Below are 18,812 nucleotides of genomic sequence, written 5' to 3' on the forward strand. Positions count from 1 at the left end.
GTATTGTATATTAAGGAGGGTATAGTGTATGAGCATATATTGTATATTGTATTGTATATTAAGGAGGGTATAGTGTATGAGCATATATTGTATTGTATATTAAGGAGGGTATAGTGTATGAGCATATATTGTATATTGTATTGTATATTAAGGAGGGTATAGTGTATGAGCATATATTGTATATTGTATTGTATATTAAGGAGGGTATAGTGTATGAGCATATATTGTATATTGTATTGTATATTAAGGAGGGTATAGTGTATGAGCATATATTGTATATTGTATTGTATATTAAGGAGGATATAGTGTATGAGCATATATTGTATATTGTATTGTATATTAAGGAGGGTATAGTGTATGAGCATATATTGTATATTGTATTGTATATTAAGGAGGGTATAGTGTATGAGCATATATTGTATATTGTATTGTATATTAAGGAGGATATAGTGTATGAGCATATATTGTATATTGTATTGTATATTAAGGAGGGTATAGTGTATGAGCATATATTGTATATTGTATTGTATATTAAGGAGGGTATAGTGTATGAGCATATATTGTATATTGTATTGTATATTAAGGAGGGTATAGTGTATGAGCATATATTGTATATTGTATTGTATATTAAGGAGGATATAGTGTATGAGCATATATTGTATATTGTATTGTATATTAAGGAGGGTATAGTGTATGAGCATATATTGTATATTGTATTGTATATTAAGGAGGATATAGTGTATGAGCATATATTGTATATTGTATTGTATATTAAGGAGGGTATAGTGTATGAGCATATATTGTATATTGTATTGTATATTAAGGAGGATATAGTGTATGAGCATATATTGTATATTGTATTGTATATTAAGGAGGGTATAGTGTATGAGCATATATTGTATATTGTATTGTATATTAAGAAGGGTATAGTGTATGAGCATATATTGTATATTGTATTGTATATTAAGGAGGGTATAGTGTATGAGCATATATTGTATATTGTATTGTATATTAAGGAGGGTATAGTGTATGAGCATATATTGTATATTGTATTGTACTGTACACTTCTCAAATGCAATCCAGGATCTCCAGCAGCGGAAGACAAATTGACTACACTAAATCAAGAGAAAAAGGGAGAAAATGCAGAAAAAAAAAATAAAATAATGTGGTGAATAAGGCAAAATTACACCCCAGGAAACAAACACACAGTATTACTGTACACACAGCATTTAGCTTTATAAACTCTTCAAAAGCCTGCAGACGTGCAGCTGGTTCATAAAAAACAGGGTATAGAAATGCACTGCTGCTCACACCCACCTGCTCCTGTAATGGTCGATGTTAAAGCTGCTCACTTTACATTTTAACTTTGTGTAAACGTCCTGCACATCTACAGAGGCACTCAGATCTTCTAACTCACTGATCACACATATCTCTGTAACACACACACACACACACACACACACACACACACACAAACAAACACACACACACACACATTCTTAATCAGGGTTGTAAATGTAAACAATCAAAGTTTTTTCCAGTTATTAGATAATTCATAGTACATCATTCATCAGTGACTGGTTATAAGTGAGACCTTAAAGCAGAGTAATCTTTTTACTGCTAAGAGAGGATAGGAGAATGGTACCTGTCTTGGTAGCAAGATCTGAAGAAAACAGTTTAACTGTGAGTTTTGGGAGCATCCACTGCATCCACAGGCTAACCTTGCCACCCCCGATGCTACTCGTCTTCTGCTCCAGAGTAAGTGATTCATAAAAGACAGGGTCCTCACCAGCGGGAACAGAGTCACCCTGAGAAACACACACAGCGTTAAATGTGTAGCTATAAAGAAAACACAGAGTTTCTTACATTAACATTGCAGACAGGATGAACCTGAGATATTTCATGTGTTATCTGCTCAACTTCATTTTATTTATTAATAAACATCCATTCCTGCATTTCAGGCCTGCAACACATTCCAAAAAAGTTGGGACAGTAAAGCATTTACCACTTTGTAATGTTGCCGTTCCTTTTCACCACACTTAAAAGATGTTTTGGCACCGAGGAGACCAAGTGATTTAGTGTTTCAGATTTTATTTTGTCCCATTCTTCCTGCAAACACGTCTTAAGATGTGCAACAGTACGGGGTCGTCGTCGTGGTCGCATTTTTCGTTTAAAAATTCTCCACACATTCTCTATTGGGGACAGATCAGGACTGCAGGCAGACCAGTCCAGTACCCGTACCCTCTTCTTCTGAACCCATGCCTTAAAATGTGTGCAGCAGGTGAAAACATTTACATTACATTTTACATTTTAAGCATTTAGCAGACGCTTTTATCCAAAGTGACTTATAGTTGTGACAGTATACAATCTACAGTAAGCAATGGGTGGTTATGGGCCTTGCTCAAGGGTCCAACAGTGGCAACCTGGCAGTGGTGAGGCTTGAACCGGCAACTTCTGATTACTGGACCAGTACCTTAACCACTAGGCTACAGCTGCCCTAGTGAAAAAAGACCTGGAATGCTGATTCATCTGACCACAATACATGTTTCCACTGTGTGAAGGTCCATCCTAGATGCCTCAGAGCCCAGAGAAGTCGACGCCGCTTCTGGACATGGTTAACATAAGGCTTCTTTTTTGCACAGTAAAGCTTTAAGTGGAAGCTGCATGTAACTCTGTATTGTAGTGCTTGACAAAGGTTTGCCAAAGTAATCCCTCACCCATGTGGTTATATCAGCTATTGTTGAGTGGTGGTTCTTGATGCAGTGCCGTCTGAGGGATCGAAGATCACAGGCGTTCAGCTTAATCTTGCACCCTTGGCCTTTACACACTGAAATTCCTCCTGATTCTTTGATGGTTTAATGATATTATGCACTGTAGAGGGAGGAATATGCAAATCCCTTCTAATCTTTCTTTGAGGTTCATTGTTTTTAAACATTTCAATCATTTTCTCACACATTTGTTGACAAACTGGATCCTCTGATCATCTTTGTTCATCACAGACTCAGCCTTTCCTGTATGCTGTTTTGTACCAAACCATGATTACAATCACCTGTTGACATCACCTGTTTGGAATCACATCATTATTTAGTTTTTTCACCTCATTACTAGCCCTAAATTGTTCCTGTCCCAACTTTTTTTGGAATGTGTTGCAGGCCTGAAATGCAGGAATGGAGGTATATTAACAAATGAAATGAAGTTGAGCAGACAAAACATGAAACATATTGGGTTCAAACTGTCTGCAATCAAATAAAAGTCAAAGAATGTAAGAGTGTCTATATTTTCATTTTATTTGCATTTTCCATACTGTCCCAACTTGTTTGATCAGAATTAAATTCATACAATAATACTCACAACACATGTGTAAACTGACAATGTACCTAAATGTTTTACTGTTGTTTAAACACATCATATAATATCTGACCTCTGTGGGTGATCCCAGATCGGCTGAAGGACTGAGGGTGCTGTTGTCCGGAGGCATGGTGCCGGCGCTGCTGTTGATGGGGGAGGTGGGGCCAGCGGGTTGTGGATGAGGGTCTCCGGCAAAGCCAGAAAACTGCCAGAACGTTTCTCTCTTCTGTAGACGATCATTGATGCTGCTCCAACTCAGATACAACTCATAAAGCAACTGTACCTGAGTGAGAAAAAGAAAAAAATTATCACTAAAAGTTTGAATGGTTTGGAAGTAAATTTATTCCATGGGAAATGAATCTGGCAAAAATGCAGGTGCAGAAAATCTTAATTTTACCCTTTTAAATCCAAATAAATAAATAAATAAACATTAAAAAACATAAAAAATTAAATAAAAAGTAGTAAAAAACAAATAACATATTAATAAAAAATAAGATTAAAATAAGATTATTTAATAAATCCAAAAAGGCAAGTTACAAACAGTAGGTTCATCAACAAAATCTGTAAATGGGTTAAGAGGTCAAATTATTTTGGGCATCCTTCAAGGTGGGAGAAGGTCAAATTAAGAATGAAAGGTATAATATTCAAGTACATTCTACAATAATCAGGTGAATTGGTAACGTGAGCGAATCACGATTGGCTATAAAAGGAGAATTCACCAAAAGCTCAGCGTGTACAGGCAATGATTTGTCATGACTCATTTGAGCCATTTGTGCCAAACCTTGTAAGAAAACTATCACTTAAAAAAGAACATTTTTCAATTAAACAGTGCAAATAAGCTACATGAGTTTTAGAGTACTTCAGAAAACTATTATCACTTAACACAGTCCATCACTGCATCAAGAAATGCAACGTGAAACTCTCTCTATCTCTCCCTATTTCCTCGGCTGCTCCCGCTCGGGGTCGCCGGTGGATTGTGATCCGCATTATTGATTTGGCACAGTTTTTATGCCGGATGCCCTTCCTGACACAACCCTCCCTACTTACCCGGGCTTGGGACCGGCACTACAGTGCACTGGTTTATGCATCCTAGCGGCTAGGTATCTATTGTGTCTTCAATTAGCCTGGCTGCATGTTTTAGGGAGCACCCGGAGGAAACCCACGCAGACACGGGGAGAACATGCAAACTCCGCACAGAAAGGACCCGGACCGCCCCGCCTGGGGATCGAACCCAGGACCTTCTTGCTGTGAGGCGACAGTGCTACCCACTTAGCCACCGTGCCACCCACAACGTGAAACTCTATTATGCAAAAAGAAAGCCGTATATCAATTCTATGCAATTGGTGCAAAATGCAGCAGCCTGTCTTTTAACTGGGAGAAGGAAACGTGACTCAATAATGCCAGTCCTAGCTTCCCTTCATTGGCTTCCAGTGAAATTTAGGATTAATTTTAAGGTATTATTGCTGGTTTTAAGGCCTTAAATGGGATGGCACCATCATACCTGGCAGAACTTCTGCAAGTTCGGATTCCTCTGAAAGCCCCACGTCTGGTAATTCAATGCTTTGGAAACATCAAGGTCTAAGCTTAAAAGCAGAGGTGATTTGGTGTTTTTACGTAAATGCTGAAGACACATCTTTTAACTTTGATAACACTGGTTGAGGGGTGTAGCGATTGTATTTAATAGTTTTAATATGAACTATGTTTTAAGAATCATGCTTTTGTGAGATTTATCTGTATCCTTGATAGTTTTATGTCACATAGAACAGAATACTGAGCCTGTACAGCACCTCTAAATAGACTTTGCCTTGCCTCGTCTATGCAGAAACGTCCCAGAGTTCTCTGAGCCCATACTTTCAGACAGAAAGACAATGGAAACGTGATGTGGTCAGATGAGTCCACATTTCAGCTGCTTGTTGGGAACTGCACACTTCTTGGTGCCAAAGGCAAAATGGACCATCCAGACTGGTGTCAGTGAAAGATGCAAAAGGGTGACTAGCATATGTGTGAAGCCACCTTTGACACAGAGGTCTATACTGCCATCAAGGTGACACCTTTACCGGGAAGTACATGATTATTTCAGCTAGGTGAGACCAGGCCTCTTTCTGCACATGGTACAACAGTGCAGCTTTGTAAACACAAAGTGTGTATGCCTGACTGGCCTGCCTGTAGTCCAGACGTGTCTCCGAATGGACATGTATGTTGATCATTTAGAAGAGAATTAGACAGTGAGGACCATGGACTGTTAAGCAGCTAGTCTCGTCTCAAGTAACAAAGGACAAAAATTCCACTTGTAAAACTGCAACAATTAGTGTCCTCAGTTCCTAAATTATTAACAAGTGTAATAAGATGATCTCAGTAGTGAGCAATTTACTGATGTGCCAAAATCTGGACTTGTGCATCCCCTCCTGTGATACATGTATTACTTTATTATATAAAACATAGCACTAGATTAGTGGAGAAGTGTAGAGTTGCTTTACCTGTAGTTTGGAGAGTTTCAGAAATAGCGGCTGCAGGTCTACATGAAGACAGATGATAACAGCGTGTCTAGAGGTTGACGTGGTGGAAGCAGGCTGAGGTTTGTGAAAGGTCACTGCGAGAGTAGAGGTACAGCCTACTGGTTCCAATAGAGGGAGAGAGCACTGATGTCCCAGCAGCGTATACACACTAAACTGGCCCACCGTCACTGTCCATGGGAATGCATCACCTATAAACATACACAAACACGAGCTCAGAATCTAACAAACCGGTGCGAAAAATGTGTATACAGAATGTGAGTGCTGGAGCGGACCTACCTTCCTCCAGTATGGGTTTGGGTATGGTGAAAGGGATCTCCTGTAGTGGCTCCATGTGTTTATGCCCAGCACTTAGCACACTGATCTGGGGCAGGCAGACTACCAGAGTCTCAGGCATGGAGGCCTGACCGTGGTACCAGCTGCGCACGGTGCTTGGGATATCACCGGACGCTATGGTGCAGGGGCATGGTAGGGTGTCCTTAGGCACAAATACACAACACGGCTGAAGCTCTACCTGTGGGGTGGGGGGGGGGGGGGGGGGGATAATTAACATCTGGGCAGAGAGAGAAACATCAAGGACGTTTATTATCCTAACTGTGGACTTTTCATTTGTCTTATAGGTGCCTGCACTCTCATACCAGCAGACTAATAGCCTTCCACCTTCCTAATATTGTGTTGGTCCCACTTTTGCTGCCAAAACAGCTCTGACCCATCGAGGCATGGACTCCACTAGACACCTAAAGGTGTGCTGTGGTATCTGGCACCAAGATGTTAGCAGCAGATCCTTTAACTCCTGTAAGTTGCGAGGTGGGGCCTCCATGGATCGGACTTGTTTGTCCAGCACATCCCACAGATGCTCGATTGGATCGAGATCTGGGGAATTTAGAGGCCAAGACAACACCTCAAACTCAGTGTTGTGCTCCTCAAATCATTCCTGAAGCATTTTAGCTTTGTGGCAGGGCGCATTATCCTGCTGAAAGGGTGTACATGATCTCCAACAATGCTTAGGTAGGTGGTACGTGTCAAAGTAACATCCACATGGATGGCAGGACCCAAGGTTTCCCAGCAGAACATTGCCCAAAGCATCACACTGACACATCAGACCAGGCCACCATCTAACATCGCTCCGTGGTCCAGTTCCGATGTTCACGTGCCCATCGTTGGGGCTTTCGGCATCGGACAGGGGTCGGCATGGGCACCCTGACTGGTCTGTGGCTAAGCAGGCCCATACGCAACAAACTGTGCTGCAATGTGATATGATTCTGACACCTTTCTATCAGAACCAGCATTAACCTCTTCAGCAATTTGAGCTACAGTAGCTCGTCTGTTGGATCGGACCACACGGACCAGCCTTCGCTCCCCACGTGCATCAATGAGTCTTGGCTGCCCATGACCCTGTCACCGGTTTACCACTCTTCCTTCTTTGGACCACTTTTGATAGATACTGACCACTGCAGACCGGGAACACCCCACAAGAGCTGCAGTTGTGGAGATGCTCTGATCCAGTCGTCTAGCCACACGCTTGATCATTTTTCCTGCTTCTAACACACACATCAACTTTGAGGATAAAATGTTCACTTGTTGGCTAATATATCCCACCCACTAACAGGTGCCGTGATAAAGAGATAATCAGTGGTATTCATAATAGCCCAAAGTTCTACCCACTAGGCTACCAGTATCCCCTATAACATAGATGGTAAATATATCACAAATACACTTAAACACACTAAACCATCAACTACTGTTATTCCCATCTAATGCTATTTCCTATTTGCTTTAGTAGTTAACATTCTATTTAAAAACAGATTGTGCTGGAGCCTATCCCAACTTTTCAATGGCCGCAAGGCACACAGTAATACCCTGGACGGGACGCCAGTCCATCACAGGGCAGACACACATACACACACACACACCCATTCACTTATAAGGCAATTCAGTATCTCTAATTAACCTGACTGCATGTTTTTGGACTGTAGGAGGAAACCGGAGCTCCCGGAGGAAACCCACGCAGACACGGGGAGAACATGCAGCGAGACTGACACACGTCCCCTCCGACACGTGTGCAGTAGCCGACTGCATCTTTTCATCTGCACGAGGCGAGTCTGCATGCGGATCAGCTTTGTGTACGGACAGCCACGCCCTGATCAATGCATTATTCCTCAACCAGCCAGCAGAGGTCACAATTGCATCAGTTACGAGATTCCTATCCGGCTCCCCACCCTGTATGAAAAACAGCCAAACGTTGTTCATGTAGCCACCCAGCCCAGCCGGATGGCAGAGCTGAGTTCGAAATGTCAGCTCTGGTGTGCTAGCGTGTTTTACCGCTGCGCCACCTGAGTGACCTCACCAACCCATTCTTAATTGAGTATTGGGAATAATTGCTGTCTGTTTTAATTACATTTTTACATCATGTTAAACACTGTGGGCGTAATGTGGTGGTTGAGGTTTGCTGCCAGGTCCATAAAAATGTGGCATCATCGATGGAACCAGTGAATGAATTCCCCTCATTCTGTAAGCATCTAACTGTGCTAGCAAAATCATGCATCTTAATGGACACACTGTGACTTATCACACTAACTCTTAGCTGTTATGTCTCAGATTTAACCACTGAGCTTTATGACACCTCGTGAATTGTAAAACACCGTGTGTGGAGTAATTGTATACCTGGAGCGTAAGGCGTTTAACTGCATCCCAAGCATGTGTGATCAGGTTCTTAAATCCGTCCTCCAGAGATTCTGAGCTCTCACCCGATGACTGTATGACTTTCACTGGAATGGAATGAGGACGGGATTCTAAAAAACACAAGCACATATTCATGAGTTGGGCTTACTTTTAAACTGGTATACTGGGTGCATCAGTAGGAAGAAGTGTGTCTAAAATCCGGTATACCGATATGGATTTTTCATCAATAGGTGCCAAATCATATAATAATGTTTGCTGCTAAAAGTGCGTGCAGATTAGGTACAGATTACTAGTAAGCCAGGTAGCATAATAGTAACAGTAGAAAAATAGAGGTTTCGCTGATAGAGGTTTTGTTGATATGGTGGATAAAAAAAAATATAAATAAAAAATACACTGGGAGCTCAGGTGGCACAGCGGTAAAAAACACTAGCACACCAGAGGCTACATGAACAACGATTGGCTTGTTGTTCATACAGGATGGGAAGTCGGATAGAGACTCCTCATAACTGATGCAATTAAGACCTCTGCTGGCTGATCGATGGCGCCTGCATAGAGTCTGGGAAAAATGCATTGATCAGGGTGTGTCTCTCCATACACAAAGCTGATCCGCATATGAACTCGACTCATGCGGGTGAAAAGATGCAGTCGGCTACTGCACACGCATCGGATGGGGCGTGTGACAGTCTCGCTCTCCTCAATCAGCAGTAAGGATCAGCATCAGTAGAGAGACAGCGTAATGCAATTGGGTGATTGGATACGACCAGATTGGGAGGAAAATTTAGAAAAAGAATGAGAAATTTTAAAATACATTTAAATAAATTTAAAAATATCGCAATTATACCATAAAACACTATCAGAATCTTAACAAAAATACTGTGATACAAATTTTTGGCCATACCGCCCAGCCCTACTTCAAAAACAGTGAAACATTTTTTCTATAATTGTTAATTTTTTTGACATTATGGAACATATTTTTATCAATACTTGCAAAAATAATTTTAGCCAGCCCTGTAGAATATACGTACTCTTTAACCTTACCATTAAGTGCATGGTCACTATGCTTCAAACTAAAAAAATTCTTAGGAGTTGCGTTGTTACTGAAATGTATCAGTGTGGAAAGGATTGCAAAGCCATTTCAAGGCTTTACGACTCTATCAAACCACTTAATGAACCAAAATGCTCAAAAGAAAAGTGGTAAAGAGTGGCCAGCATGATAAAATCCTACCAAAGGCTCAGCAAGAACTCAAGCAGGAAGATCTCAAAACCCCATTTAAGGAACTGTAAACGTATCCAACCTTACCATGTCCATGTTCACAACTTCACATTACAAAATAGACTATAAAAATAGAATTTATAGGGGGTAGCTTGGAAAAAACACAGTTAATCAGGAGAAACATAAGTGCCTGACAGACATTATTAATAAAAAAAAAAGACCTGAATGTTCCCAAAAACGCACCACACAAGATTTCACAACATGCTCTCGGACTTATGATAAGAACAATAAAAAGCCGGCCGTCATTCAAACCACCGTGGGAACAACCATAACACTGAAGAAAATTAAGCAATGCTGGAAATTAAAACAAGTGATGTAATCGTATCTATCTCTACACCATGTACACTCCTCTGCTAAAAAGCACAGAGGTGCAAAACTAGATCTCTGTGGAACTAATTCAGCTTGTTATGTCTGGATAAAACACTGGCCAACAATCACACTCCTCAAGTTCATGAAGTATAGAAGTAGAAAACACAGTATAACACCAAGTCTACTAAATATACTGTATATGTATATGTGAAAATGTATATCAATATATATCCAGTTAGGAAGCTATTGTTAATGGTGCAAATGAAAGTGGCAACAGGTGCACCAGAGAGGCAAAAGCAAGACAACCACCAAAAAGGGAATAGTATTACAGGTGGGGGGCACAGATTACAGGTGTTAGGCCAGTGGTAGCTCAGCGGTGAAGGTACTGGACTAGTAATCAGAAGGGTGCCGATTCAAGCCCCACCACCATCAAGTTGCCACTGTTGGGCCCTCTTAACCCTCAAGTGCTCTAATTGTGTATAGACATAATTGTAAGTTGCTTTGGATAAAAGCGTCTGCTAAATAATGTAAACGTAGTGTCCTTGTCACTGGTACACTAGTTCAGCTCCTTGTGGTTAAGTTTGTGGGTATAGTATTCCTCTGGTCATAAGGCTTATGTGTTTTGCACCAGAACTGCTGATCCATATGGCCAAATTAATCCAGTTCTGATTCATCATCTGATTCAAAAGGCCTATCCAAATTCCTTCTGCTGTATTCCAGCCAACAATTGGTGCCCTCCTTGGTCGAAAGCAAGGAGACTTTATCTGGTCATCCTGTATGTCTTTTTCTTTGTTGTACAAGCTCCAGTCGGTTCAAAATGTTTATAAAGTTTGATCATATTAGTCCTATCATGTCGGCATTGTCATGTCTGCATATTAAATCCAATGGCCAGTCAGATTTGCTGCCATGCCATCAGTATGGAGCTTCCGGACAATACCCCCAGTGGTGTCTCTAGGAATGTTCAAGATATTAAAAGTCTTAAACCCATTGCCCTTTTGGCGTGATGAAATGATCTTCTCTCAGCTTTTTTAACAGATCCTTAGTTTTCACTAAAACAAATTATGTGCTGTTAAGTCTCAATGGGGTAATCACCTTGTAACTTAACTTTAGGTCCTATAGATTAGCAAAAAGGATTAATAGGTTTGTTTGTTTGTCCGGAAGGTGAAAAGCACCTCCTTGTTTCTACACTCACTGTCCATTTTATCAGCTTCACTTACCACGTAGAAGCACTTTGTAGTTCTACAATTACTGACTGTAGTCCATGTGTTTCTCTGCATGCTTTGTTAGCCCCCTGTCATGCTGTTTTTCAATGGTCAGGACCCCCACAGGACCACTACAGAGTAGGTATTATTTGGGTGTTGGATCATTCTCAGCACTGCAGTGACACTGACATGGTGGTGGTGTGTTAGTGTGTGTTGTGCTGGAATGAGTGGATCAGACACAGCAACGCTGCTGGAGTTTTTAAACACCTCACTGATCCTGCTGGAATGAGAATAGTCCACCAACCAAAAATATCCAGCCAACAGCGCCCTGTGGGCAGCGCCCTGTGACCACTGATGAAGGTCTAGAAGATGACCGACTCAAACAGCAGCAATAGATGAGCGATCGTCTCTGACTTTACATTGAACTAGGTAGGAGTGTCTAATAGAGTGGACAGTGAGTGGACATGGTATTTAAAAACTCCAGCAGCGCTGCTGTGTCTGATCCACTCATACCAGCACAACACACACTAACACACCACCACCATGTCAGTGTCACTGCAGTGCTGAGAATGATCCACCACCTAAATAATACCTGCTCTGTGGTGGTTCTGTGGGGGTCCTGACCATTGAAGAACAGGGTGAAAGCAGGCTAAAAAAGTATGTAGAGAAACAGTTGGACTACAGTCAGTAATTGTAGAACTACAAAGTGCTTCTATATGGTAAGTGGAGCTGATAAAATGAACAATGAGTGTTGAAACAAGAAGGTGGTTTTAATATTATGGCTGATCAGTAAGGCAACAGGAAGAAAAAGACATCAACCTGACGTTTCAGACATTACACGCTTCATAAATAGCGGTACAATAAAAACTTTATCCATAATTTGCGGTGTTCATGGCTAGTAAAAGAAACACCTGTCTCTCGTAACAACGGCACTTCCACCAGCAGCTGCTTGCCAACAAAATCCTGCTCACAAGCTGCTCTTGACCCGCCGCTATAATCTATTCTGCTTTTCTCGGTTCTGGTCACTCCTCTACCATGCTTTGAGTAAACTGAAACCAAACACCCTAAGTACCAAGCACCAAGTACCTGGGGTGGGGGTGGGTTCTGAAATGTCCTGTTAACACACACACAGTGTATTTTGGTCAGCATGTCAGACCCTTTAGCTGTGTTTTATTTGCTAAAATGGAATAAAGACTCCTGATTTTAAACCATTAGGATTTCTGGTTTTGGATGTAGGTATTTAACTGTATGAGCAAAATGAAATACGTTTTTAACAGAAAGTCTGCAGCTTACATAGGACAAATAAGAACAGCCTACACATCATAACCATTACAGCATATCCAAACCATTAATGGGGTGAGTTTTGGGCTCTAATATACTAAAGTGTGTGTATGTATGTATGTATATATATTTATAAATATATATACACCAATCAGCCATAACATTAAAACCACCTCCTTGTTTCTATACTCACTGTCCATTTTATCAGCTCCACTTACCATATAGAAACACTTTATAGTTCTACAATTACTCCATCTGTTTTTCTGCATGCTTTGTTAGCCCCCTTTCACCCTGTTCTTCAATGGTCAGGACTCTCCCAGGACCATCACAGAGCAGGTATTATTTAGGTGGTGGATCATTCTCAGCACTGCAGTGACACTGACATGGTGGTGGTGTGTTAGTGTGTGTTGTGCTGGTCTGAGTGGATCAGACACAGCAGCGCTGCTGGAGTTTTTAAATACCGTGTCCACTCACTGTCCACTCTATTAGACACTCCTACCTAGTTGGTCCACCTTGTAGATGTAAAGTCAGAGACGATCGGTCGTCTATTGCTGCTGTTTGAGTTGGTCATCTTCTAGACCTTTATCAGTGGTCACAGGACGCTGCCCACAGGGCGCTGTTGGCTGGATATTTTTGGTTGGTGCACTATTCTCAGTCCAGCAGTGACAGTGAGGTGTTTAAAAACTCCATCAGCGCTGCTGTGTCTGATCCACTCATACCAGCACAACACACACTAACACACCACCACCATGTCAGTGTCACTGCAGTGCTGAGAATGACCCACCACCTTAATAATATCTGCTCTGTGGTGGTCCTGTGGGGGTCCTGACCATTGAAGAACAGAGTAAAAGGAGGTTAAAAAAGTATGTAGAGAAATAGATGGACTACAGTTAGTAATTGTAGAACTACAAAGTGCTTCCATAATAATTTTACTCCAGTAGAGCAGATTTCTTACTTTAATTTAAGAATCTTATTTAGGGTGCACTGTAATATTCCATTAGCACACCAGTGCTGGGATTCTAAACTCCCAGAGTTCAAATCTCAGCTCTGCTACCGGTCGGCTTAGCGCCCCCTAGCAGACACAATTGGCAGTGCCTGTTGCAGACAAAATTGGCAACTAATCTGCTGGATGGGAAAAAAACAGGACTAAATAGGGGGTGGGGTCTTTGACACTGTGTAAGAACCTGTACAAAAGTGGAAGAGGGTGTTACTGTGTGCCTTGCACTCATTGAAAAGCTGGGATAGGCTCCAGCACCCCCCCATGCCCCTAATTGGATAAGCGTTTAAGAAAGTGAGAGAGTACAGGTGCTACATCACAGGTGCTTTGTGTTACTGTAATTGTGTACATGTTGTATGCACCTAAGCAAGCATGTGTACTACGGTACCTGTTATAGTCTTTGTTTTGATGGGACTGCTGGCATAGTCTGATGGTTGATTGGACAGCTGCCTGGCCAGTGGAGTACTGGATACTGATGCTTCATCCTCCCTTGTTTTCAAGATCCCCATGGGGCCCCCAACAACAGTCTATAATATCAGAGTAAGAAGAGGGTGAGGTACATTTCAATTAAACACATTTAAACTGAATACACAACACACACATGGACTGAATCTTACAAATAATGTTCGTTTTTTTAAATATAATGTTGATAAAATATTTAACAGTTACAGAAATCATTTAGATCAGAAGCTTATACACGTTCACAAACTGCACAGTTTCAGAAATACTGCCACCCTTGGCCCGAAAGCCAATAATTTTCCGTTTTTGCATCAAGGGATTTGTGTGAAGACAGCCAATCGCACACCTTATATACCCACCAAGCCAGCTCACGAAATGTGACTTCCTTCATGAGCTATGTGCTACCAGCATCGAAATTAGTTAGTGGTTATAATAACATGACTGCAAAGTGTATATATGTGTGTATAATATATATATACACCAATCAGGCATAACATTAAGACCACCTTTCTAATATTGTGTTGGTCCACCTTTTGCTGCCACAACAGCCCTGACCCCTGAAGGTGTGCTGTGGTATCTGGCACCAAGATGTTAGTCAAGCACATCCCACAGATGCTCGATTGGATTGAGATCTGGTGAATTTGGAGGCCGAGTAAACCCCTCAAACTCATTGTTGTGCTCCTCAAACCATTCCTGAACCCTTGTTGCTTTGTGGCAGGGAGCATCATCCTGCTGAAAGAGGCCACAGCCATCAGGGAATACTGTTTCCATGAAAGGGTGTACATGGTCTGCAACAATGCTTAGGTTGGTGGTACGTGTCAAAGCAACATCCACATGGATGGCAGGACCTGAGGTTTTCCAGCAGAACATTACACAAAGCATCACACTGCCTCTGCCGGGTTGCCTTCTTCCCATAGTGCATCCTGGTGCCATGTGTTCCCCAGGTAAGTGATGCACACGCACCCGGCCATCCACGTGATGTAAAAGAAACATGATTCATCAGACCAGGCCACCTTCTTCTATTGCTCTGTGGTCCAGTTCAGATGTTCACGTGCCCATGGTTGGTGCTTTCGGCGATGGACAGGGGTCAGCATGGGCACCCTGACTTGCCTGTGGCTATGCAGCCCCATACGCAACAAACTGACCTGCAGTTTTGGAGATGCTCTGGCCCAGTCGTCTAGCCATCACAATTTGGTCCTTGTCAAACTCACTCAACTCCTTACGCTTGCTCATTTTTCCTGCTTCTAACACATCAACTTTGTGGATAAAATGTTCACTTGCTGCCTAATATATCCCACCACTAACAGGTGTCGTGATGAAGAGATAATCAGTGTTATTCACTTCACCTGTCAGTGGTCATATGTTATGCCTGGTCAGTGAATATATATATATATAAGTTCTGACAAAAAAATGGGGTATGGTCTTCGATGCTGTGTACGGATGCTGGTTAGTAGCCCGAGGCGCCTGTACAGAAGTGGAGGAACTCTCCATGTGTGAGACTGGCCTCTCACGCAAATCCACCAAAGTATAGTTGAATAAGAAGGGGTCGGTGGACTATGCACACGTCTAAGGGCAAATATACCCTCGTCAGACATGATCGTGATCCCCAGTAGTGGAAAAATAATTAACTACGCTACAACTGGGAGAAAAAATGCATGAATAAAAAACGACCAAGACTAACAGACCAATCGCACCAGGGTTGGTTTTAATCAAACCAAAGCTGACACTGCTTTGGCCCTCACGGTCTCACAGCTGCACGATTCCCTTTCTTTTTTTATCTCCACCTCTCTGTCCTTCACTCCTGCACATTTTTTCTCTTATTGCTCATTTCAGTCCTTCAACTTTTGGTCCTTCAACAGGCCCCAATCTTTCGAGGCTGGCCCTGGTGACAAAAGTGATGGAGAATTTTAACCTTACCTTGCCAGAAACTTAAACAGATAAACAAAATGAATGTGTGTGTGTCTGTTACGAAGCCTAACTGCAATATCAGGACTGTTAGCTGTGGTAGTTGCAAACCAGGGATGCTTTAAATCTGCTGTTTACTGTATAATAATCATTTAGTGGAATAAAACACACACTAGGAATAGTAGTTCAATCCCAAAAAATGTACAGGGAGGGTAAATGGAGAGAAGATGAAGGGTGTCACAGAGAGAAATGTCTTACTTGCTGTGTTTGTCGATTTGCATTAGGTCTCTGAGACTGGTACAGCAGCCAAGTGAACAAAACTGGATCCATATTCACAGCGATGCCCTGCACACTGACGAGCAGCCCAGCACCTACAACAATAAATATTATTAATATTATTTAGCATTTTGTAATATCACACACATGCCAAAAGCATAACAGCATAACTGAGCATTAATGTACCACAAGCTAGCCCTGTATATCCAGTATACACCAACCAGACATAACATTATGACCACTGACAGGTGAAGTGGATAACACTGATTATCTCTTCATCAGGGCACCTGTTAGTGGGTGGGATATACTGACAAGGGTCATATTGTGGTGGCTAGACAACTGGGTCAGAGCATCTTTAAAACTGAAGCTCTAGTGGGGTGTTCCCAGTCTGCGGTGGTCAGTATCTATCGAAAGTGGTCCAAGGAAGGAACAGTGGTAAACCGGCGACAGGGTCATGGGCGGCCAAGGCTCATTGATGCACGTGGGGAGTGAGGGCTGGCCTGTGTGGTCCGATCCAACAGACGAGCTACTGTAGCTCAGATTGCTGAAGAAGTTAATGCTGGTTCTGATAGAAAGGTGTCAGAATACACAGTGCATCGCAGTTTGTTGCGCATTGGGCTGCATAGCTGCAGACCAGTCAGGGTGCCCGTGCTGACCCCTGTCCACCACCGAAAGCGACAGCATAATGAGAAAGATGGCCTGGTCTGATGAATCACATTTTCTTTTAGATCACGTGGTTGGCTGGGTACGTGTATGTCGCTTACCTGGGGAACACACGGCACCAGGATGCACTGTGGGAAGAAGGCAAGCTGGGAGGGCAGTGTGATGCTTTGGGCAATGTTTTGCTGGAAAACCTTGGGTCCTGCCATCCTAAGCATTGTTGCAGACCATGTACACCCTGTCATGGAAACGTTATTCCCTGATGGCTGTGGTCTCTTTCAGCAGGATAATGCTCCCTGTCACAAAGCAGAACTGGTTCAGGAATGGTTTGAGGAGCACAACAACGTGTTTGAGGTGTTGACTTGGCCTCCAAATTCCCCAGATCTCAATCCAATCGAGCATCTGTGGGATGTGCTGGACAAACAAGTCTGATCCATGGAGGCACCACCTCACAACTTACAGGAGTTAAAGAATCTGCTGCTGACATCTTGGTGCCAGATACCACAGCACACCTTCAGGGGTCTGGTGGAGTCCTTGCCTCCAGGTGGTAATAATGTTATGCCTGATCTGTATATATATATATATATATATATACAGTGTATCACAAAAGTGAGTACACCCCTCACATTTCTGCAGATATTTAAGTATATCTTTTCATGGGACAACACTGACAAAATGACACTTTGACACAATGAAAAGTAGTCTGTGTGCAGCTTATATAACAGTGTAAATTTATTCTTCCCTCAAAATAACTCAATATACAGCCATTAATGTCTAAACCACCGGCAACAAAAGTGAGTACACCCCTTAGTGAAAGTTCCTGAAGTGTCAATATTTTGTGTGGCCACCATTATTTCCCAGAACTGCCTTAACTCTCCTGGGCATGGAGTTTACCAGAGCTTCACAGGTTGCCACTGGAATGCTTTTCCACTCCTCCATGACGACATCACGGAGCTGGCGGATATTCGAGACTTTGCGCTCCTCCACCTTCCGCTTGAGGATGCCCCAAAGATGTTCTATTGGGTTTAGGTCTGGAGACATGCTTGGCCAGTCCATCACCTTTACCCTCAGCCTCTTCAATAAAGCAGTGGTCATCTTAGAGGTGTGTTTGGGGTCATTATCATGCTGGAACACTGCCCTGCGAACCAGTTTCCGGAGGGAGGGGATCATGCTCTGCTTCAGTATTTCACAGTACATATTGGAGTTCATGTGTCCCTCAATGAAATGTAACTCCCCAACACCTGCTGCACTCATGCAGCCCCAGACCATGGCATTCCCACCACCATTCTTGACTGTAGGCATGACACACTTATCTTTGTACTCCTCACCTGATTGCCGCCACACATGCTTGAGACCATCTGAACCAAACAAATTAATCTTGGTCTCATCAGACCATAGGACATGGTTCCAGTAATCCATGTCCTTTGTTGACATGTCTTCAGCAAACTGTTTGCGGGCTTTCTTGTGTAGAGACTTCAGAAGAGGCTTCCTTCTGGGGTGACAGCCATGCAGACCAATTTGATGTAGTGTGCGGCGTATGGTCTGAGCACTGACAGGCTGACCCCCCACCTTTTCAATCTCTGCAGCAATGCTGACAGCACTCCTGCGCCTATCTTTCAAAGACAGCAGTTGCATGTGACGCTGAGCACGTGCACTCAGCTTCTTTGGACGACCAACGCGAGGTCTGTTCTGAGTGGACCCTGCTCTTTTAAAACGCTGGATGATCTTGGCCACTGTGCTGCAGCTCAGTTTCAGGGTGTTGGCAATCTTCTTGTAGCCTTGGCCATCTTCATGTAGCGCAACAATTCGTCTTTTAAGATCCTCAGAGAGTTCTTTGCCATGAGGTGCCATGTTGGAAATTTCAGTGACCAGTATGAGAGAGTGTGAGAGCTGTACTACTAAATTGA

At 42.5% G+C, this 18,812-nt stretch overlaps 1 protein-coding gene across 1 annotated transcript in view; it reads right to left on the reverse strand.

The window, feature by feature from the left end:
• Window positions 1–18,812, reverse strand: part of LOC134300762 (intermembrane lipid transfer protein VPS13B-like) — a 149,593-nt gene that overhangs the window by 64,606 nt on the left and 66,175 nt on the right. The window contains exons 19-26 of the mRNA XM_062985184.1: window positions 16,228–16,340; window positions 13,994–14,132; window positions 8,526–8,653; window positions 6,141–6,375; window positions 5,826–6,052; window positions 3,422–3,631; window positions 1,646–1,808; window positions 1,318–1,432 (exon numbers count right to left, since the gene is read on the reverse strand). Of these exons, the coding sequence (XP_062841254.1) occupies window positions 1,318–1,432; window positions 1,646–1,808; window positions 3,422–3,631; window positions 5,826–6,052; window positions 6,141–6,375; window positions 8,526–8,653; window positions 13,994–14,132; window positions 16,228–16,340 (1,330 nt within the window). The remainder of the gene's footprint in view (window positions 1–1,317; window positions 1,433–1,645; window positions 1,809–3,421; window positions 3,632–5,825; window positions 6,053–6,140; window positions 6,376–8,525; window positions 8,654–13,993; window positions 14,133–16,227; window positions 16,341–18,812) is intronic.

The sequence above is a fragment of the Trichomycterus rosablanca genome, chromosome 23 (assembly GCF_030014385.1).
Source record: "Trichomycterus rosablanca isolate fTriRos1 chromosome 23, fTriRos1.hap1, whole genome shotgun sequence".
NCBI classification, from domain to species: domain Eukaryota; kingdom Metazoa; phylum Chordata; class Actinopteri; order Siluriformes; family Trichomycteridae; genus Trichomycterus; species Trichomycterus rosablanca.